This window comes from Aquila chrysaetos, chromosome 1 (genome assembly GCF_900496995.4).
Source record: "Aquila chrysaetos chrysaetos chromosome 1, bAquChr1.4, whole genome shotgun sequence".
Taxonomy (NCBI): Eukaryota; Metazoa; Chordata; class Aves; order Accipitriformes; family Accipitridae; genus Aquila; species Aquila chrysaetos.
Genome location: NC_044004.1, coordinates 337,046 through 360,711, shown reverse-complemented (window position 1 = coordinate 360,711; position 23,666 = coordinate 337,046). Strand labels below are relative to the sequence as shown.

General features: G+C 52.4%; 1 protein-coding gene across 7 annotated transcripts in view; it reads right to left on the bottom strand.

Moving 5' to 3' along the window:
- ZNF638 (zinc finger protein 638) overlaps window positions 1-22,971 on the bottom strand; it is a 65,289-nt gene extending 42,318 nt beyond the window's left edge. For 4 of the 7 annotated variants that reach the window (XM_030025111.2, XM_030025121.2, XM_030025139.2 and 1 more), the window contains exon 1: window positions 13,658-13,989. In XM_030025111.2, coding sequence (XP_029880971.1) covers window positions 13,658-13,974 — 317 coding nt within the window. In that variant the 5' untranslated portion in view covers window positions 13,975-13,989. Of the gene's footprint in view, window positions 1-376; window positions 847-13,045; window positions 13,134-13,657; window positions 13,990-22,840 lie in introns of those variants that run through there. The other 3 variants (XM_030025159.2, XM_030025149.2, XM_041124831.1) reach the window with 3 other exon arrangements.
- Between the last annotated feature and the right edge of the window lie 695 nt (window positions 22,972-23,666).

Sequence of the window (23,666 nt, the reverse complement as noted above, 5' to 3'; positions counted from 1 at the left end):
AACTTGGATGTCAAGTCACTGTGGAATTGATCTGAAGACAGCAGAACAGTTTTCAGGAGGGACACTCCCATGACCACTCTCATGGGTAAACTACTATACCCTAAAAGTATTCAAAGGGTGTGACAACATTTGAATTCTGTGGCTAGAAAATTTCCATTTCCCAGATGTTAAAGGCAAGACCTTATATTGAAACAACTTGAACCAGAACATGTAAAATCATACAGAAACTGAAACCATCTACATACTAGCGTAAAAAAAAAGCACAATGGCAGTGAAAACTGCCATCTTTTATTTCAGCTGAAACCACTGAGAACTCAATCCTATAAGGTTAGTAAAAGAATGTAGAAATACAGGTAAAATAAGACAAAGTGATCACACTAACGAAAAATGAAATACCACAGTGTTTTGGAAATGCATTCTTGTAGCATACTCAAAGCAAGGTGCCTCATCTGCCCAGTTCTGCCTGCACTCCAAAAATGCAGAAGCAGCACAGTTACAAGGATCCCAAGAAGTCCTCACTGCACTCCCTCGTCAATCTGCTGTCTCCTGAAACTGGATAACCTGCTGTTTTCATTCTTCTTGTAGCAATACATTAGGTTTGAATGCGTTTTACTAGCAGATTTTCACTAAGCATAACTATAATAGGGCTTGCAGACATTCCTAGTTGTTTCTGAACTTGCATGCTGTATTTCTGCAGTGTTGAGGTTCTTGTCTCACCAACACTAACTCCATCACAGGTTTTGTTTTCAAATCTCCAAACAAAAGTTTTTCAAGTAAATGGAGGTGCCTCTCTCATGTTTGTCATCTCTAAGGACTGAAGAAGTTCTGAAGCCTGAGAACTGCAACTCCAAAAATAAAAATTACATGCAGCTACAGCTTGAGAGAGGTAAACCATGTACAATCTGCAGGAGAGTCAGATTTTACAGCTGAATTCCTGTAACTTGTTACTATCTGTATGTTAAGCATTCTTTTTAAGTTCTATTAGCAATTATTTGATTTTAATTAAGTACAAACTGAAGTCAGGCCAAGGAGAAACAGTAGCTACAGAAGCGTTAATCATATCTCTTCTCCATTACAAAAACATAGGAAGCAATAATAAAGAAAAGATTCCCACCAGACAACAATCCCGGAACTCTGGCCTCTCATCCAAGACTCCTTACCCAATATCCCTCCTCCCTCAACAAATTAAATCATGTTTAAACAGTAACTGCATGTCAGGCCAAATTTGTTCAAGACAGTTTCAAAATAGACTAATAAGCAAACATCCACAAAGTATTCTCTTGCCTTTCAGTTTTGCTGTTCTCTGGAACTCTCATTACTGGAAGGCAAAAAAACCTCTCAGCACGTTAATTTGGAAAGTAGCTGGAGAGAGAACAGTATCAATCAAAGCCACCCATAACAAGTACGAATGTAAGTAGAGCACATTTTAAAAATAAGCATGCTGGTTTGCAAACTGCGCCTTCATTCAGTGGATTAGGACTCTCCCAGGGGATCTGTTCAGGAGTGTGCTAGTTTCAAGCTGGGATAGAGTTAATTTTTTTCACAGTAGCTGGTACAGTGTTGTGTTTTGGATTTAGGATGAGAATAATGTTGATAACACACAGCTGTTTTAGTTGTTGCTGAGCAGTGCTCACACAGAGTCAAGGCCTTTTCTGCTCCTCACCCCACCCCACCAGCGCGCAGGCTGGGGGGGGCACAAGAAGCTGGGAGGGGACACAGCTGGGACAGCTGACCCCAACTGACCCAAGGGATATTCCAGACCATAGGACGTCATGCTCAGCATAGAAAGCTGGGGGAAGAAGGAAGCGTGGGACGTTCGGAGTTATGGCATTTGTCTTCCCAAGTCACCATTACACTTGATGGAGCCCTGCTTTCCTGGAGATGGCTGAACACCTGCTTGCTGGTGGGAAGCGGGGAATGAATTCCTTGTTTTGCTTTACCTATTAAACTGTCTTTATCTCAGCCCATGAGTTTTCTCACTTTTACTCTTCCGATTCTCTCCCCCATCCCGCTGTGGGGGAGTGAGCAAGTGGCTGTGCGGGGCTTAGCTGCCAGCTAGGGCTAAACCACAACAGTTTTAGCAACAGTACTCCAAAACGAGTAAAAAAACATCTTCCATTTTGGATACTAAAAACATAAAAATAGCCCTACTGAAGTAGAACAGAGGTCCAATATCCTGTGTTCAACAGTAACCAATACCTGATGCTACAGACCATGCTACAAGTTAATGTACTTTCTCCTAAATCCAAAGTTTGTAACGTCATTTTACCCAAGATGTCAATTAAGCAAAATAGAGACTTTTCTCAGAATAGACTAACAAAATGCTGCAATCTGTTCAGGACATGGTAATACTGGGCCTGCTAACTTGTGCCCCAAAAATGTTAAAAAACAAACAGCCCCAGAAGTAGATGCTCCTTAACAAACAGGACCACGAAAGCCACTTTCTCAGCCACTGCGGTGTTGGAAGACACACATCAAAAACAGTCTCTTCAGGTAAACAGAAGAGACGTGGCACTAGCATTTAAAACTACCTTCCTGGGACAGGAAAATAAGAGAACAGATACTAAGAATTTATCTCTCAAACTAAAACTGTTAGGTTCTCCATCAATATTAATAATTGAAGAAATACAAAAGACAGTTTTGTGATTTCTGTGATCAAAAGGCTAGTTCATGAAAGAATTCAAAACAGAAGTACAAAGTAACATTAAAGCAAGGTTTTAAGTGTCATCCATATTTGTGCTGTACAGCCCTTAATGACTCTGAAACCCATCTGCAGTGAAACTTTGACGACTTTACTCAGACCCACAAAAATGCAAATATATTTGAGCACATCTAAGACATCAGTTTCCTCATCACCTGGCCCCATCTACATCTGAAGTTGAAGAAAGTAGAGGTCAAACTGTTAAATTGCATTCCTCCCCTGTGGAAGTTGTATGCTCAAATCCTCTTCTGATATCCAGTCAAGTGTTGTACAACAAAGAGGGTGCAATGAAGCCTTAATCAGCTGAGTCTCATGACTGACCTTTTCAAAAGAAATGCTGGAAATGACAGTTGAAAGATAAAGTGATGCCAAGACTAAGGAAACAATGGTCCGGACTTTTAAGGCTAGACTCTCACCTTCCTCTTCAAAAGAAGCTTTCTTTGGGGTGTGTCTGTGATCCTCTAGACTGCTTTTTCTGGTGCAGTGACATCCTGACTAGTCTTATAGCAGTGACCAAGCACGTTGCTGATGCTTCATCATAAGTGAATGAAAAATAGGTGGAATTCCCCAAATACCATTATCCTCACCTGACTCCTGGAAAAGGTAGTCCCTGTAGTGCACATAAAAAATATGTTAGGGAAGACGATCTGGGTTACTCCTGCCTCAGGCAAAGGTAAACCCATTCAAGGGATTGCTTTTGTTCAAGGACTTGGGTGCTCTTGGTGGATGATGCAGAACGATGAGGAAGTCCAATGTGTGCCTCAAGGGGGGTTGATTTTAGGTGAGACTAGCCAATGAATTGAATTGTATGATGTTAATTGCTATGTAACCCTGCCACTGTATGTCATCATTACCATAATTGTTATATGCTCTATCAATGGTATTACAGTAAGAATCACTTAGATCAAGCATGAATGAACTTTGGTAAAAGTGAGCAAAGTGCAGTAGTGATGGAACCAAACTGACTTCAGCATGCAACAATCCAACATTGCACACCATCCTCCTGCTGCGCCCAATGTCACCTGCCCGCCGCACCACACCAAAGCCCAACCCTGATCTGCCAACAACCGAGTGGACTTTGCATCATCCCTCCTGCCCACAAAGACCGGTATGACAGATGGAGCCCAAAGTTGGGGAATAAATGAACTCAACAGACATTTTATAGAGATGGCCTGTAGACTAAGGGAATGATATCTCTCTCTCAACAGGAAAGGTAATGGTGATTAATTAGGATGAATTGGAAGGTATGGGACCTGAGCATGATGTAAACAGTATAGAATAAGGGGTGGATACTGTCCTGGTCTCAGCTGGGATAGAGTTAATTTTCTTTCTAGTAGCTGGTATAGTGTTATGTTCTGGATTTAGTATGAGAAGAATGTTGATAATACACTGATGTTTGCAGTTGTTGCTAAGTAGTGTTTAGACTAAGTCAAGGATTTTTCAGCTTCTCACGCCCAGCCAGCAAGAAGGCTGGAGGGGCACAAGAAGTTGGGAGGGGACACAGCCAGGGCAGCTGACCCAAACCAGCCAAAGGGGTATTCCATACCATGTGATGTCACACCCAGTATATAAACTGGGGGGCAGTTGGCCTGGGCAGGTGGATCACTGCTCAGGAACTAACTGGGCATCAGTCAGTGACTGGTGAGCAATTGCATCACTTGTTTTGTATATTCCAATTCTATTATTATTATTATTGTTGTTATTTTCTTCCTTTCTGTTCTATTAAGCTGTTCTCACCTCAACCCATGAGGTTTTTTTTTCCCTGATTCTCTCCCCCATCCCACTGGCTGAGGTGGAGTGAGTAAGCAGCTGCATGATGCTGAGCTGCTGGCTGGGGTTAAACCACAACACCCTCTCTCCCTCTAACCTTCCTCCCTCCCCAGAGGTCGAGCTGCCTGTGTTTCAAGGATCCAAGGTCCACCTCTGGTGGAGCCCAGCTGCATAACCTTGGCCAGGCTGCTGAGAAAACTGTTAGAGCTGTAGGAAAGACTTCTGATGAAATCTGTAGAGAGAGTTAAAAAAAGGCAAGGGCGGGGTTGGGGGGGGGGGGGGGGGCATTACAGGCAGAGACAGACAGGTGCCATTTGCAACTCAAGGATTCAATATGAAAAACACCAACTGAGAATAGTAAAAAAAAATCCTGAAGAAAAAAAAAAAACAGGGAGGCGGTGTTGATGGATGGATGACATCAGTGAATGACAGCAACCTAACAACACCGAGGAGCCATTTCAGGGAGCAGCAAGGTCTTCTCTTCCCGATGCCCATCTGGTCAGCAAACATCCTTTGGCTGTCCTACTGCAGGCTGCAAGCATGCTAATGCTTAGACTAGCAGTCTACTAAATCCCACCAGCCTCAGTGGATGTTTAGCAATAAATAATTGTTTTGCGTTTTTGAACTCTCTGTAGCTGGCTTGCAGAGTCTTTGTGCAAGGCTAAAGCCACCTAACCAACAAAGCGGACAATTTGCTAAACCAATCTGGATGCAAGCCAACAAAAATATGTAGAAAACTCCTCTCTCTTACAGTTACAGGAAGTGACTGTCAAAAGCAGTGGGTACTAGCAGATCTGAAGCAAATACAAGAAGTCCTGCAAGTGGAAAAAGGGAAATGCAGCACTGACCAGCAATACCGCTGAGTTCAAGCTTTTTATGTTGAAGGTGAAAAAAATGGTACCTACATCACAAAGCTGTACCATTTCAGTGGTCAGCTGTCTACCAACAACAGAAACACCTTTAAGTCAGCAGTGCAGTACAAAAATCAATCAAAAAGACAGAGCAATGGCAAGCCCAGGAGCCCCAGAAGGATCACACTGTTTGCACTGACAGCGATGTGACTTTAAACATGCAGAGGGCTGACCCCAGCCAGCAGCCAAGCACCCACCCAGCCACTCACTCACACCCCCCTCCTCAGCGGGACAGGGAGAGGAAAAGTGATAAAGCTCATGGGATGAGATAGAGATGGTATGAAATGGGGGGAGCCAAGCAAAGGCTATCACTCACCACCTCCCGCAGGCAGACCAGGCAACAGCCACCTTTGAAGCCAAAAGTCTCCTCCACCCCATTTATAGTGCTGAGCCTGACATTACATGGTATGGAACATCTCTTTGGCCAGTTCGGGTCAGCTGTCCCAGCTATGCCCACCCCAGCCTACACTCAGGAGTGCAGGGGGGCAGAGCAGAAAAAAGCAGCAGCCTGGACGGACACTGGGCAAGCACTGGCCAGCAGCAGCCAAAACACTGGTGTGTGACCAGCACTGGTTTAGTGAAGGGAGTTAACTCCATCCCAGCCAGAGCCAGTACAAAACAATACCTACTACACGCAATCTGAACATGAAGCATACAGCACGGGTTAGCAGCAAGACACCAACAGAAGAAAAATAAACTAAAGGAAGCCATTACCAGAACATCTTCATCTCCTTCAAAGTCCAGCTCAGTAGGACATTAAGCATTAAATAAACTGCATCTAAGCCAGACTCCTCCATCACTACTGGTCCAACCACAGCAAAAGCAGCAGCATAAACTCCAGACCCCAAATATGAGAAATTAAAGTTTGATACAAGTATTTCCCTAGAAATACCAAATCAACTACACATGACAACAGCTTGAAAATCAAACCAGATTTGTTCCCTGCTTTCCTTCAAACCTACAAAAACTTATTAAACAGACTACTGCTGTTTGAAACAAATACAATTTTATTACGTGCACCCGATTACACACCTTATCAATACCCAACAAGCACCTCCCAAAAAGCAAAATCAACTAACAGAACAAATTCAAGAACAGGGCTGCAGAAATCTGAAGTGCTAATTTGTAATTAATTCCTGCCTCTATATTTCCCTCTTTGGTAATATGGGGGAGGGGGGAAGTCCTAGAGCTGGAGCAGACCACTGTTACAAGGCACTTAACCAAGATGTTTATCACTGCCTGGCTACAAAAGCTACTATTGAATGCTCACCCTCCTTGCAGTCAGTAATACTTGTTCTTACTGCCCAGGCTGAATTCAGTGACAGAGAGTAACTGCACCATTTCCTACCTTCAAAACTACACAGCCACCACAGGTCAGAGCACTCCAATTCAAAGCAACTGCCCCCAAGTTCTGCCCCACTGCTAACTCCAGCGAAAATCAGAATTGAGCTCTATGTATGAGTGTATATGAACTGATTACATAAACCTGATGCACAAAGTGAGCAACTGTGTGAACTAAATGAGCTAAACATAAAGTTAATGTTGTCAAACATTACTAAGACACTGACAGAAACCATTAGGTAGCTATCGCAAATATAAAAGCACCTAGAAAAAAGTAACAGAAGCTGAAGTTTCTTAAATGTAAACAAAATACAATACATACTTACGTGGTGGGCTGACCTCAGCCAGCAGCCAAGCACTCACGCAGCTGCTCGCTCACTCCCCACCACCTCCCCACCCTAGCCGGACAGGGAGAGACTAGGAAGAGCAAAGGCAAGAAAACCCATGGGTTAAAATAAGACTGTCTAACAGGTCTTTAGACCCACCCCCGTCCGAAGAGGGGGGAAACAACCATGAGCAAAGCAAAGGCAATCACTAACCTCCTCCCACAGACAGACAGATGCTCAGCCAGGCTCAAAAACCACGACCTTGGAAGTCAAAAAAACACCCTTTTCTTCTTCCTCTACCCCAGTTTTTATTGCCAAGCATGACATTACACACTACAGAACAGCTCTTTGGCCAGTTCCGGGTGGCTGTCCCAGATGTGTCCCCTCCCAGCCTGCTTGCTTGGAGGGGCCAGGGAAGAAAGCCTTGATGCTGTGCAAGCACTGCCCAGCAAGACCCAAAACATCGGTGCTTACCTCCACTGGTTTAGCCACACAGCCAAAACACAGCACCACACCCCATCCCAGCCAGACCCAGGACCACTTCGCAACGCAATCCACTGAAATATTGCCAGAGCCTGGAGGTGGTCTCCCCAGGGGTTTTCTGCCTGAGGCTCCCAGGGAGGCCATGCTCCCTGGCTGCGGCACAGAGCACGCTCCTCACAGCTGGTCCTGCCCGGCGGGGCCCAAGGGCAACCGCACCAACTATCTCCTGTTGGATCTGTTTGAAGGCCTGCTGCAAGGCCCCACTTGAAATAGTTCTTCTTTCGGGTTACTCAACAAGAGAGGACTCGCAAGCTAACTGCAACCCAGAGCACACATTCTCCAGAAACCCACAACGCCTAGGAAAGCTGCTGTTTGTTTTTTGTTAGCTGGTGGGGACATGGCTGTTACATTCTTGACCACATCCATAGGGATGTGACGATGTCCATCCTTCCACTTCAGTCCCAGGAACTGGACCTCTTTTGCAGGTCCCTTGATCTTGCTTTGGTTTATGGCAAAACCAGCCTTCAGAAGGACCCACATTATTCTTTTGCTTTCTTGAACACTTTCTGCGCTGTGTTGCCCAACACAAAGATGTTGTCAGTGCATGGCGGGTGTTCAGGGGATTCACCCTGTTCCAGTGCTGCCTGTATCAGTCCATGGCAAAAGGGAGGCCTGTCCTTCCACCCTGGGGTAGTCAGCTCCAGGTGCAGGAACACTCCTCCACATGAAAGCAGCCTGGGCCCTGCACTCTGCTGCCCAAGGGATGGAACAGGCATGGGCAGCACCAGTTGTGCCATACCACCTTGCCTCAGGCTCCTGCCCACACTGGAGTACGGCATGTCCAGCACAGCAGCACGACCTCCTTCAGACCGTGACAGTCCTCCTTCAGCCTCCACCCTCCATCAGACTTTGGCGCTGCCGTATGGGACTACTACAGGGTGAAGTCAACCGCAAAATCCGGATGGGTTCCGCCCCTGTACCCTGATGGCATTGGGGTACACTGTGCACCAGAGTCCACCAGAGCCTTGTGCTCCCATGGGTCCGATGTGCCAGGCCATCGAATCCACACAATGCAGTTGAGTCCATTGTCCCTTTCCTCTGCCTAGCCAGAGACAGGGCCCCCCTACTCCTGGCTGGAGCATTCATTATCTGACTCCTGCCATAGCAGACCAGACGTCCCTTCATCAAGGTCAGGAGGAGGAGAGGCATCCTCAGCCCTTCTACTGCATCTGGGGAATTGCTCGACAGCACCCGGAGCAGTAATCCTTCTGGATAGACCCTTTTTAGCTGTTCTTTCCCACAGCTGACAAACGCAGGATCTAGGTCCAAGACGGCACACCACCCCACTTCCTCACATGCTCCCCACGGTCACACAGATGGAATCGGGGGTGGCATGTGGTGTGTGCCTGCGGGTCCCTTTCCCCTGAGCTGGGAAAGGCTGACTCTGTGTGGCAGCACCCTTCACAGCAGAGACAGCAGCCTGTAGGAGTGAGGAGGATGAGATTCTCTTCCTCCACAGCCGGTGCCTTGAGGTCTGGCCAGCCCACCGTCACCCGGGCACTGCTGTACAACACCAGTGTGTTCAATACTAACCTCTGCCACGTGGTCCGGGTGCACTGGACATCCTCCAGATCTCTGGAGACCTGGTTGTTGGTCACCTCCACCACTTCCCTCAGATAACAGACAAGGTGGCCCACTTGCCACCACAGTCTACCAGATCATCCTCCAGGTGATACTTCATTCTCAACAGGAGATGCCTGCATCGAGTCTCTGGTTTAGCCACGGTGTCCATTTATATTATCCTTAGATCCAAGGGACCCTCCAGCTCCTTTGAGGGTGCTGAACATAGACAGGCCTCGTAAGCATAGGCCAGGTCACAACACAGCACTGGAAGCCACTCTCTCTTTGGCAGAGACAAGGCGTCGCCCCTTCAGGTGGTCTGCCATTTCAGCAGGATTACATGCCTGCTCAGGCAAAAAATCCCAGGCCATCTGAGGTGAAAATGGCTCGAGGCACCTGCCCAAATTCTCCCACACACCGTGCCACCCAGGAGCCAGCTGCCACAGGGCACGTTCCTATCTGCCATCCCCAGCCAGGTGGTTACTGGAGGATCCACCAAGATCTGAATGCAGATCGGTGGATTCAGAGTCTGACGAGATGGCAGTGTGTGCAAGGCACTGGTGGCAGGAGAGCACTATTATTACCACTACAAACACCAGTCAAAATCAAAACCAGGTTCACAGTACACACCACGCCAGGATGTTCAAGAAACAGAGGGGCCATTGCAACAAGGTTGGCAGGATCAATCCCAGAGGAGAAGAGGCATCAAGTGTAATTGGTGTTTGTCTCCAGGGGATGGTTCCCAGAGTACCGGGAAGATAGCAATGCAGAAGCCAAATACCAGACTAGGCTCAAAGCACCGCTTTTATCATGTTTCCCAGGCAAAAGAACATGGAAAACAGCAAGGGCTGGAAGCCGCCATTTCAAAGCCCTACCAAGTAGCAGCTAAACAGCATTAAGGTCAGCCTAGCACACTCCTATCAAATCTGTCATTATATCTCAATCCCCCTCGTGCCCCTCACTGAGCTCCAAAAAGGACCGTGGTGTGTTGACCCAGGCCAGCAGCCAAACACCCACAGAGCCGCTCACTCACCCCCACTCCCCAGCCCGCCAGGATGGGGGGAGAAAAAGGAAGCACAAAAATGAGAAAACTCATGGGTTAAGGCAAAGACAATCTTACAGGTGAAGAAAAGAGAGGAAAAAAAAAAAAACCAAGCAAAGCAAAAGCAATTAATACTCACCATCTCCCCCAGGCAGACCAGTGCCCAGCCGGGCTCCAAGCAACGGCCACTCTGGAAGCCTGTCCTGGTCTCAGCTGGGATAGAGTTAATTTTCTTTCTAGTAGCTGGTATAACGTTCTGGATTTAGTATGAGAAGAATGTTGATAACACACTGATGTTTGCAGTTGTCGCTAAGTAGTGTTTAGACTAAGTCAAGGATTTTTCAGCTTCTCACGCCCAGCCAGCAAGAATGCTGGAGGGGCACAAGGAGTTGGGAGGGGACACAGCGAGGGCAGCTGACCCAAACCGGCCAAAGGGGTTTTCCATACCATGTGACATCACACCCAGTATATAAACTGGGGGGCAGTTGGCCTGGTGTGGGGTGGGGGGAATCACTGCTCGGGAACTAACTGGGCATTGGTCGGTGACTGGTAAGCAATTGCAATGTGCATCACTCGTGTATATTCCAATCCTTTTATTATTATTGTCACTTTATTATTGTTGTTGTTATTATCATTATCAGTTTCTTCCTTTCTGTTCTATTAAACTGTTCTTATCTCAACCCACGAGTTTTACCTTTTTCCTTTCAATTCTCTCCCCCTGCTCAATACAGGGGCGGGGGGGGGAGTGAGTGAGCAGCTGCGTGGTGCTTAGTTACTGGATGGGGTTAAACCATGACAAAGCCAAAACCACCTTTTTCTTCTTCCTCTACCCCATTTTTTACTGCCAAGCAGGACATTACATGGTACAGAATATCCCTTTAGCCAGTCCAGGTCACAGCTGTGTGACCTCCCCTTCCAGCCTCTTGCCCACCGCAGCCTACCCTCAGGGGTGCAGCGGGGAAAGCCTTGACATGGTGCAAGCACTGTTCAGCAACAGCCAAAACACTGGTGGTGACCAACACTGGTTTAGCCACAAATCCAAAACACAGCTCACAGGCTGCTGTGAAGACAGTTAACTCCATCCCAGCCAGAGCCAGTACCACTCAGTAACATAATTCTCTGAAATATTCCAAAAAGACTCCATTCCATTCCAGCATTCATGGGGTTCAATGCATCAAGTTTATATACAGACGGAAAAAAAAACCCCAGAAACAAATCAGCACAAGTCTTTCAGCAAGTAATTCTTAAAGCAAGACAAAAAAGGGCATTTTAGCACCTTCATGGAACATTAGCAGCAGCAATCTACTGGCCTTTTTCAATTTTCACTTTCCATGTCAAATTTTAGAGCAGTACAAATCCTGCACACTGTTTCATAAGTATATTTACATACATGCAACAGCACTGGGGCATACGGAGCTCTGCACACCTGATGTGGAGATGTGCCCAAGAGCATTGTAGACAAAGAGCAAATACTAATATTTCTGCTTAAAACTTACTAAAAGAACCCAAACTCCATTCAGAATATTTAACTTGATGGCAAAGAAATAAGAAAACATTTTATTTACCTTCAAATGTGAAACACTGAAAAAAAAAGTCTCAATGTTCTTCCTGTTTCATACACAGAAGAGCTCCTTGTTTGGTAAGGACTAACACGAGCACAGTTGAGCTTCCACTGAGCTCAGCCCCAAAACCAAACTGCAAGATACTTGGGAAACAGAAGAAGGGCAGAAAAGGAATCCAGCAGTATAGCAGGGAGCAGCAAGTTTTGCAACCACTTGGAACCCCACCCTTGTATAAACATCACTCAGTTATATCAGTTGTCATAGAAGTTGGAGAAGAGATCGGTCTAGTCCCTTACGTCCTCCACCCTTTGAGCCAGCATGACTGTTCTGTCAGTTCTGGCAGATGATTTTTTTTTTTTAAATCAGAAAAAAATGCAATTAAAAATACTTCTTGTCCTTGAAGAGTGCCTTCTTAACAGGGAAAATAATTACCTCACTTTTATATCCACCCTCTTGAAGACCTCACAACATAGTTATAATTTAGTATTTTAAACATCTAGTCAATGATCACATACCAGAGGAAAGAGGATAACCCAAAACTGAACACACATTTCAACATCAATTCTGGGCTATAAACCAGGATGGATAATTGTTGGGTTGTTTTGTTTTCTTGGGGTTTGTTTTGTTTTCAAAAAAGGCTATAGAAGAAGAAATTTTAAAAAATTAACAACCTATATTACATTACTGTATTAAAATAATCGTAACCAAGGAAAAATACTAAAGCAGTGTGTGTCTAAGTTGCAAAAAAAAAAGGTCAAATCTCCAAATAAGTGAGGTTCCTGGGTAAGCACTATGAACCAGATTATGCTATGCTCCTAAAACACTTTGCCTTGGGTGAAAAGAATTTTTATTGTTGTTTCAGTTTTGACCAATTCAAATTCAATCAATTACTACCGTCTTCAAAGTCAAGAAATAGGAAAGCTATCTATTTAACCCCAACACACAAGTACGAGGTGCCAGAAGACATGTCTACATTCTGAGCTCTCGAAGTACGGTGATGAAAACTAATCTCTCCAGCTAACCAGAGTGAATATTACTTCATTCAACGGCCAGTTTTAAAGCCAAAACCACTATTCCCAAACTGCCAGATAGCTTTGTTTCAATGTAATGTGCTAAGTTTATGGATTTAATTAAAGGCCTGAGCTTTCACTGAAACACAGCTGGACAGAGACAGAACACAGGTAAGAATCAGAAAGCAAATGGTGCACTTCCCTAACTCAACAAACACGTAAAAGCCGAGATTGATTAAACACATGTTGTACTATCAAACGTGTTAAATCAATACGCACACTGCTGGCGTGCCAAGACTTCGGCTGCAATGCAGATAAACGTTACGCCGCTGTTTACAAGTCCGTGTCTATTCATCTGCCTTTTGCACTGCAAGAAAATACAACCAGACGCAAGGTCGCTGAGGCAGGGCATGCCTCTGTCGGCCTGCAACGCCTGGCAGGGTGTTCCCAACCCGACACTGCCGACCTGCTGAATCCCCTCGGTAGCCAAATAAATACATAAAGGGGCGGCAGCCGTTAGCCCAAACGCAGTGCAGCGCCTATACCCAGCCGCAACACCCCGTTAACAACCGGCTGCACGGAGGCGCTCCGCAGCAAGCAAGGCATAAAGCCGGCGAGGCCGTTACACCGCGCTTCCCCCCCCACACACACACACACCTCGGCGGGCAGCCCGCACCGCTGCTGCTCCCAGGCCCCACCGCTGCCCGGGGGTCCGGTGGGCGAGCGGTGCCGGGCCAAGGAGGTCATCGATGGGGGCTAACGGAGGGCAGCGTCCCCACGGAGCCCCGGCCACCCCCCACCCGCCGCCATTTTGTGCGTCCCCCCTCAGCCCCCGCTGCGCCACACGGCGGAGGGGGGGGGGGGGGGGGGCGGCCGGCGCCGAGCTCCTACCTCCGGCGGAGCGCAGCCCGAACCGCGCTGCTCGCATCCACCCTTCGTTCCCTCTTCCTCCACCGCCTCCCCCCGCCGCCGTTCCGTCGCGCCGGGCCGGACCGGGCACCGCCGCCGCGGAGATGCAGCCCCGAGGAGGGAGACACCGGCCACTGCGCCTGCGCACGGAGGGAAGGGGCGGAGCAGCGGCCAGCGGCGCGGGCAGAGAACGCATGCGCAGAACAGGCGCGTGGGGGGAGAGGCGGGGCAACTCCCCGAAGCGCAGGCGCACTCAGCCCCGCGAAGCCGCGGCCGGTCAGTTCCCACGCTGCGGGCATGCTACCCGCAGTGCGCATGTGCAGTCGCCTGCCTTGGCGGCGGGGGGAGAGCTGCGCATGCGCCGCGCGTGGGAGGCGGGGCCGCGCGCGTTTGCCGCAGAGCATGATGGGAGCTCTTCCCCGAGAGAAACCCTGCCGCCCCGGCTCATCCCATCGTGGCGGTCGGAGCGGGTTGGGGGTTATTTTCTGCCTCCCTGTGGGCGTCCTTACTGGTTCATTCTGCTCCTCGTAGGCCTGCTGTTGTTCCCTCTGATTCTCGTTTCTCTCGTCAGTCTTTTATGGTGCTGCTTGCCGTCTTCTCCTCGTTCCTCTGCTGAGGGCCCAGTGTCTGCTGTGGGCCTGTGGTGTGGCTGTGGGGCTCTGCTTCACCACAGAGCCGGCCCGGGGTGAGGGCACCTGCCCTGCCTGCTGCTGATCACTGACCTGCACCTCTGGAGATCAGAGACACGGCACCGAGCAGCTGTCCTCTTCTTCCCTCCCTGAGCCTCTAGCAGCAACACCGTGAGCTTCTGCAATTGTCCTCTCAGATGGCTTCCACCTTATAAGTTAAGCCTTGTGCACAGCCCCAGCTGAACGTGTGGATCCCCTCTGCTGCGTTCCAATTCAAGGTGGCCTGGGCTTGACTGGCAGCCAGTGGCTGCCCCAGTTCTTCCAGTGAAAACAGCATGGAGCATGAGACTTCCGAGGCACTTGACTCACAGGGATTGTCTGTGCTGCTGCTGGTTGGAATGATGTTTGCTTTTGGAGCACCAGCATTAATACCTTGTACCTCCAACAAGCTTGCTTTCCCAGGGGTACAGTGAGTCAGCATCCCCAAATGCAGGCTTTCCCCCCGTTAACTATGGTCTGCAGTGTTGGTGCTGACCTGAAAAGGAGAGTCTAAAAAGCTCTGCCACCTTGGGTGGCCCTGTGAGGTTTTGGCACAGGGAGCTCCTGTTGCTCTGGGGTCCCTTTTGCTCTCGCCCACGAAGCACCTTTGCAGAGTCACAGGCTTCCCTCTGAGGAGACAGAAGATGCCTTTAGGAGCTGCCACATTATTTCCTGAAAATAGCAAAGCGGGTGCCAAACTTAACCACAGAGACAGCCAGAAATGCTGCTGCTGTGTCACAGTGACTGCCCCCAAAGCACGTATGGCATAAAGCAGGCCTGTGACCAGCTCTGCCCAAAACCACACCATTTGCTTGCGTGGTGGAGCATATTTCAGAGCTGCTGAAAGCGCTGCGTCTTGCTGCAAATGTGGCAGACGGCAGGCACCCACTCAGCTTCTTTTTTAGCAGACTGGGAGTGGGCTGCGCAGTGCCAGTGGACTGGCTGCCGTGCAGATCTGTCCGGCTGTACTGCTTTGAAGTCGCTTGGGCGTTTGTCTTTCTCGTGTTTCAGATCCTGCAGACACTTTGCATGCATCCAGCAAAAATGATTCACTGATGCTGGATTTTCTGACAAAGCTAGGCTGACACAGATTTAGGTTGCTGGTCTTTGTATCCAAACCTGGTTTGGTTCCTCTCCAGCACATCACAGTCTTGGAAACTCTAAAAACCTTTAAAAGTAAAGACTTGCACTTACTTTTGGCTTTTGAAACTTGCTTAGAGCTGTCTAGTCCTGCAGCTTGTGACTTCTGTAGACCACAGGCATTCCTTACTCCCACCACAGCACAGCAAGGAGAAGTAAGAAGGTAGGATCATTTTGGAGAGCTGGAAGCTGTATTTCCTAAACTTCTGAATCAAATTTACAGCTAAATTATACGATTCGTGCCTGTGTCTGTTTTGCCATTCTCAGGCCAGCCCGAAGAGCTTCACTGACAAGGTACTCTGCAACAGAAACTCCGTTGTAAACTAAAAGATAGGATCAGCTTTTATGGTGAGACCACGGGACTCTGACAGAGTTAACTGCAGTTTTAGGAGCATCCCAAGGGCAGACTCTGCCCAGCACCTGCTGTGGAAACTTTAACACCTTGTTGGGAAAGAATCTTTTGGATCAAAGGCTTTATAAAAGATAAGATGAGCGCTCTGCCTACATGGAGCTCGAATGCCATCCTGCTCCCGTTGCTAGTGCTCTGTGGTGCTGCCCCAACAGCTGTAAAACATAACAGTTGAAAATAAGAAATTAAATTTGAGTCAAAAGGCACTGAGGTCCCAGTGCAAACAAGGCTGGAATTACATCCAGGGTCTCATTTGCTAAATGTCCAATAGCGATTACAGCAGCACTGTCTTAAAAGGCATCGTTAAGGTGGTAAAATTAAACAAATTAAGCACTAAGACCTTTGGGAATGTAAACATTTAGGCTGCTTGTGCAACCTGATCTGTCCGACATATCCTGATGTCCCGACACAATCTCTGGTTACGTGATAGGACACTTGAGCCCTGGCAGCTCTGCTGCGTGAGTGGGATTGGGCACCTGGAGAACCTGTTTGCTGCGAGACTTTGCCTCATTTGTTGCAAAATTTGGGAGATGCAAAGGGATTGAAATAAAAGTCTTACGGTTTCATAAGAGCTTCAGCCAGAGCCAGGTCTTAATCTCGCTCCTGTGAAGAAATCCCCATGGGATGCTGGACAGGTCTCTTAATCCAGCTTGTTTTAGGTGTTTGCTAGTTCTTTGCCAAACTTTCTGTACTCCTGACTCGGTTCCAGGTGTGGTGTAGGGTGCTGAGCCACAGCTGAAGTCACGAAGCTGCCCTTTGCAAAGGCAGTGCTAAGTGGCCCAAGGATACGTTGCCAGGCCTCGCTCTTGGAAATGGTTTCGATCATTGTAACCATAAAATGACACAGATGACAAGCATATAAAATTTCATTCTGAGTATTTAAAACACAGACAAGGGATGTCCGTGTGAGAACACAACAAGGAATCTTGCTCTTCCTAAGGATGCTTAGTAATCCCCAACTGTCTTTACCCCTTTAGCTCTTAGACATGCTACTCTGGGTCAAAATAAGAGAAGGTCCCCAAAAGAGATGTATACGTGACCAAAACACAAAACCTGCTGCCAGAACAACTCCAGGAGATACCAGAGAGCTCAGCCCGGCAGCTTGGCACGCAGGAGAGACAGGTCCGCTGTCCCTGAAGCTCACTATAAACCACCCTGAATTTCACAAGGGTTGTGGGGGTGCGGGGAGAAGTCTTTTGGGGTGTAGCCAGAAAGTGAGAAGGGATGATTTTTCAGATCTGCAATCCACTTTCAGATGGGGTGATTGCCGAAGCCTCAGGCCAAGACAGTCATTGCTGGGGAGCAAGCACATGTGTAATGCAGGGTGCTGGCTACATCTTCTACAAGAGATGTAAATCATGGAGTTAGGAAGGAGCCAATGCAGCCAGTGTCTTCTTATGCGAAGGACTTCACTCAGGCAGGTTTTTGGCCACTTGACAAAATTATCTGGCTCCCAGCTGCTCTCCCATCCCCATCATATTGTCAAGCCTTGCCCAAGGTCTGTGTTTTCCATCCGATCTGGTCCCACTCCAGGCTGCCCGGGCTGACGGGTATTAATAGTCCTTTAGGCTGTGAACTCCGGGACTTGGCTGGCGGCTGCAGAGCCCCGCATACTCTTTGCCTGACACATCAGTATCTGGCAACTGTCCCTGCTCCGCGTGACAGTGTGAGTTGTCTCAGCCCGCAGCCGGGTCTGGGAACAGATTGGATGTGATTAATTAGTTTTACATCTTCAGATATCCAGTCCCTCTGCCCAGTACGTGGGGCTACAGGGGGAGTGGGAATTCAGGCACTTCCCCTACAGAAGAGAGGTAGCAGGTCTGCCACTTCCCTCTGAAGCATCCTGGGTGAGTCGTTTGCGATTACACCTTGTAGGAAAGGTGTGTCAGGTCCCCAAAAAAGGGGTGAGAGCCAGGACTGGGGTCGGAGGAGCGGGAGAGCTGCAGCCCAGACACACAGTCATATTACGACTCGGTGAGTTTGGGGCATCTTCTGCACCACCACAATCACCCAAGGCGTGCTCCTGTCGATCACAGCGACAAGGAGGTCGTTGCTAATGGATGCTGCACGCCTCGGATCTGTGAAAGCCCCAGGTGACAGGCACAGCCCGTGTCCAGGAGCTCTGGACCTCCGTCTGGTTTGCTGGCTCTTCATCTTGCCATGGCTGAGGCCGCAGGTGCCCGTGCTGTGCATTTGGAAGAGCTGAGTCTGGGATCATGCCTACCCAGATACTGCAGCTCCATCTTCGTCATCACCGGTGTGAGAAAGTCCCTGGGCCTCCCAGGAGAAGAGCCTGCAGACCCTGGGAGCGTGCCGGATCTGCGCTCCACTGTGTGGGGAGAAGGGGGCACCAGGACATCCCCCTCCTGCAGACCCCCCTGCAGCTTCCTCACGTCCCCGCACTCTCCCCACTGAGCAGAAACACCCAAAAGGGCTGTAAAAATGACCACAGTTTCCCCTGCCCCAGCAAAAAAAACCTGCTTGTCCTGAAAGCACATCCTGTTTGACTGCAAGCGGGGGCTTAGCAGATGTTTCAAAAGCAGCTTAAAAAGGACCTGAGCGGTGGCAGGGCAGCCAAGTCCCTCTGTCAGGGGGTGTTTATGGATGCTGGAGACTTCGAGCCGTGTTTGTCTGCTCTCCTTCCCTCTGCAGCCATGTGCCCCAGCCCCTGCAGCTGCTGCTCTGCAGGGAAGGAGCTGGGCTTTACTGGGGGAATATGTTTCCTTCACGCTCTGCTGGCACATCCATCCATGTTGGAGCCACCGGGCTGAGCCGGGACCTTTCCCGGCAGATGGTGCCTCTGAGTCGGCAGAACTGCAGCCGGGCCGGGATCCTGCACCTCGGGCCAGGCTCTCAGGGCTGGCTGCTTCGGGGACTGGCTTCCCAAGGCTTGAAATTACCGCTCCCCCTGCCAGCGCTGCCCCTTAAGATCCATTTTTGCCACGACTGTACGTCTACTCCCTACCTCCTGCCAGAGATGCTCTGCTCAGTTTGGATGCTGAGCTTCAAAAAATCTTGTGAGATTGTATTTTAGCGCTCGGTTTAAATAGTGGTAAAGTGGGGCAAAGCCTGGGGAGGCGGGCTGGACTCAGGGTTGCATCGGTGCAACTAGATTGTGAGTGCGCAGACGAAGCCGTGTGTGTAAATGAAGCTGTCAGAATAAAATGAGAGTATTGAGCTGGGCAAGATTAAAAGCCAGTTTGGGGGCAGGAGCAGCGTCTTGCAGCAGCACGAAGTGGGGCAGGGCGATCTCGTGGGGATCCCAGCTGCGGTGGGATCCCCTCCGCTTGCTTTCCAGGTGGCTCCAAGGAGCAGGAATGAAATGGAGGAGAGGAGAGGAGTGGCCCCCCAACAGAGGAGCAAAGCGTGCCGCCCTGCCTCTTCTCGTGTCCGGCTCCTCGTCGTGTCCTTCTGGCCTCTGCCTGCGCAGGGGGATGTGGGAGCAAAGCCCCCAGCGAGGCAGCAGCTCTGCCCACCGGTGCCGGTGCTGCTGGAAACCCCCGTAAAACACCCTCTTATTCAGGCTCTGTTTCCTGCGAAGCTCAAGCAAGAGCTGACCCAGAAACCCTCCGCTTTGCTGCACGCAGCATCCTTCACCGACAGAGGATTGCCCCTCCGTCCTACCCAGGCTGGCCGGGGACAAGGACATGGAGGAGCTGCCACCTCCCCATCGCCCACTGCTCCTCCGCTGCGGGACGGGACCCCCGGGCTTCGCTTTCTGCCCCCCGGTCCCGGCCGGAGCTGTGGGGCTGGAGCAGGAGACGAGGGACGTGTCAAAGCACCTGCTTTCCCACAGTCCCTCAGTTAATTTATTAATTGGCAAGACCTGAGGAGGGTGACATTTTAGCGGCTGCAGCACGGCACGAAGCGGGTGCAGGGAAGCCCGGGGGCTTGCTGTGCTCCCCCCTGTTGTCCCCCGGGTGTGTGACAGCCCCTCGCCCCAGATGGCAGCCGCCAGCCCCCGGGGACCGTGGGGGGCTCACGCTGCGTGACACCGGCGCTGAGGCTGGGGACAGCCTCCGGCCACCCACCCGTGCCTCCACGCAGCTCGTGGGCATGCCTGCAGCTCCGGAGGATGCCGTCCCCGCTGCGCTGCATTACAGCCGGGTGAGCTGATGCACGGCTCCTCAGCTGGGACACTGGGAGGACTGGGAGCTGGGGTGCTGGGAGGACTGGGAGCTAGGAGGATGGGGAGCCCCGGTGCTGCCAGCCCCCTGCACGGTGACACCAGGCTTAAAAGTCCCAGCAACTGATGTAGTTTGAAACTGCTGAGCTCCGGGGCCGCATCCTTCTCCTGCCCGAGCCCCTTTCCCTGCCACCAAGTGCCACCCCCGAGCTGTGTTTACCATGGTTGGGGGGGCACAACAAGGACCGCAGGCACATCAGCGTCCCCTCCGTGCCACCTCCCATGGCACCCCTGCCCAGGAGGACACGTCCCCCCAACCCGCTGGCTCCGTGTGTCCCCCCCTGCCCACAGTGTGCAGGGTGAGCAGCGGTGCCAGGGGGTCCCACCGGGCCCTTGGTGCAGGAGAGCAATTTGGGAAGAGAAGGAACGTTTCTGGCGCTGGGGCGGGGGGGGGCTGTCAGGGTTTGGAATGACCCGTGCACGGGCATGGGGGGAAAAAAACGAGAAAATACCCCCCAGCATGAGGGTCTCCCCTCCCAGTCCGAAGGGCTCCACAATTTCCTCCTCTGGCTCCAAAAGGGGACCCAGACGGCGCCTTCTGGGTACCACTTTGGCCACCAGTACCCCCAAACCGGCGCAAATCCACCCCAAAATGGCAGCAAGACGGGGTGGGAAACGGGGAGAGAAGGGACGTAGAGGAGCGTGTGGGCACAGACAGGGAGACGCGGGCGCACGGCTGGTGGGACGAGTGCCGGAGGATGGGGCTGGTTAAATGCAGGGAGACGTGCAGCCCCGTGTCCCCGTCCCCGCAGAGGCATCCCCGTGGCCGGGACCACGTGCGGTGGCGAGGGAGGCCGTGTTTGACATTCCCCCCGGTCGGCGGCTGGGGCCGGGGCGGTGTGTGACCGCATGTCGGTGGCATTCCTGGACTAACTCGGGCACTCGATGGCCTTCACCGACCTTGCCCTCTCCCCGTTACCCGTCCCGTTAACCCCACAGGATCCGGGGATGGAGCTGGGGGCAAAGCCGTGCCCGCGAGAGCAGAGCCGTGACCACTTGCACCATCACCCGGGTCTGTGCCAAGACCTCTCGTACCCCAAAGTGACCCGGGAGCCCCCAAACCGCTGCCCCCAACAGCTCAGATCCTCGCCCTGCCTGCGCGCAGGAGCTCCGCATCCACGGGGGTCCCTGTGCCCCCCAAAAGCCAGAGAGGATCAGCAGGTGGGGTTCCGGGGGGGTTCAACTGCAAAGCCACCGGAGCCGTGGGGCTCCTCGTGGTGGGACCACGGCACGGGGACGGATCCACGCTGGCAGAGGGGAACCGACGGGCTCCTGCGCTCTGGGACGTTTCCCGTTTCGGACAATAAGGACAAACGTCCCCGCGCCCCGGGGACATCCCGTGCTGCCTCTCTGGGGCCGTTCCTGCCACCGGAGAGCGGGGCTGTCCCCGTTCTGCCCCCTTCCCTGTGCCGGCAGATGCCCGGCAGCACCCCCAGACCCCCGCCAGCATCTCCCACACCCCAAAACCCACATGGGCAATACCTGATGCACCATCCCCTTGCGCCGGGGGGGATGCCCAGCACCTCCCCGGATCAGGCCCTTTGGCCACAGGCTATTTTTATCCTGTCTAGTGGCAGAGCCCAGTCCTCAGCCATACAAGGAGCCATCAGCCGCCCTGGGGAGGTAATTTGTCCCCAGGGTGCCATATTTCAGGTCGCCCAAGTGGATGGCAGCGACCCGGGTGGGGGGGGAATTGTCACCTCAACGGAGCGACCTGCTCATCTTACGTCCCCGGCCAGACGCTCCGGACATCCCGCTCGCCTCTTGAGGACACCTTGTGATGTTTGTCCCCTGATACCCAGCCCCTATTTCTCAACTCGCCCTGAATTTAGCACCTGGTGATGAACAGGTTCCCGACGGATGAGGACACAGGGTTAGAAATAGCTCGCTGCTCCGGCCACCGATGGGAGCGTGGTGGCCATGGGGCTGGGGCAACCATCTAGATGCTGGGCTGGGGGACGAGGGCAGGGCCGGATCCAGGGCCAACGGATCCAGGCCCAAGGGATCCGGCCCTGGATCCGGCCCTGCCCTCGTCCCCCAGCCCAGCCGACTGGGTTTTGCTCGTTAGCACAGCTCCCCATCTGACAGGAGAGCCAAGTGACATGCCCAGGGACATCCCGGACACCAGTGGCAGAGACACCAGGACTTTGCCGGGGGCCATCCTACCCCAAGGTGGGGGTCTGGGCGTTGCACACGCGTGTGCAAACCCCCACGCTTGTGGGGGCAAACCTGAAGGTTGGCAAAAGCGAGGGGGGTCCGGCTCTGGGGGGTCCCTGGACCACGTAGCATCCCTTGGCTGACCCCCAAACCCTATATCCCCCCTGCCAGGGGCTTGTCACCTCCCCACAGCGTGGGGACCCCCCTGGCCAGGGGCAGGGGGACCCCCCCGCCTGTCCCCCCCTCCCCTTCATTTTAGCAAAATCCGAGCCCAGAGGGTAGAAGGGGTTTGGGGTCACCCCGATGGGTGGGAGGAGGTTTGGGGTCACCCCCTCCTGCCGTGGGGCTCCCCACGGGGATACACCCTCCTGCCAAAGCCCCCCTCGGCTACGTGTCGGACCCCCGTCCCGGTGCCGCCAGAAAGGGGCTGCTTCTCCCACCCAGCTCCTCCGTACCCCAATGCGGGGTCTGGGGGTGGCAAGTGGGGCTGGAAAAGGCTCAACCCCCCCCCCCCCCAAAAAAAAAAAACCACCCTGCGCAGGCGCTGCCAGCCAGGCGTGGGGACCCCCGGGGGTTGCGGGGACCCCCGGGGTCCCGGCACTCACCGTCCGAGCGGGTCAAGGGGCAGCGGGCCGGGGACCGGGGGGCGCTGGGGGCCCCGCTTTCGGGGCGCGGAGCCCCCGCCGCCGCCCGCCGGCATCTCGGGGGGCCGGGACGGCGGGTGCCCGCGGGTGACGGCCGGCGCGGCCCCGGCTCGGTCCTGGCAGCCGGCCCGGGCTCGTCACCGGGGGGGCGGGGGGGGGAAGGACGGACGGACGGACGGACGGACGGACGCCGGACAGGGGTACCCGGGAGGCGGGGGGGGGGGATTGGGGGGGCCTCGGGGGAGGCCCTGGGGGAACCGGGGAGGGGGCAGCGGGGGGGGAGCCGGGGGGTGCAGGGCTGGATTCCCCCCGCCGAGGTGCCCCCAACACTGGGGGTGCAGGGCTGGGTGCCCCCCCCCTCCTCCACGCTGGGGTGCAAGCTGGATCCCCCGGTAACTGGGGGGTCGGGGCTGGGTGCCCCCCCCCCCAGCAAGTGTCCCCAACGCGGGGGGGGGGGGGGGGGGGCAGAGCTGGGTCCCCCCCCGAGGTGCCCCCCCCCCAAGCCACGCGCCTGCCACGTGACAACCACCCCCCCACTCCCCCCCTCCCGGCTCGGGCGCGGGTGCCCGGGGAATCCCCCGCCCCCTCGGTGTGTTTACATCAACCCGCCAATCAGCGTCTCTCTAGCAGCACACCCCCGCGGCGGGGGCGGGGGCGGCTTTGTGTCGCCCCTTCCCATTGGGCGCTGCGCCCGCCCATCAGGATCTAGGCGAAAGGGGCGGGGTGATGGTGTTATTTACATTGCGGCCGGCCACGCCCACCCCGCCGCCGTCCCGCCTCCGTGGTC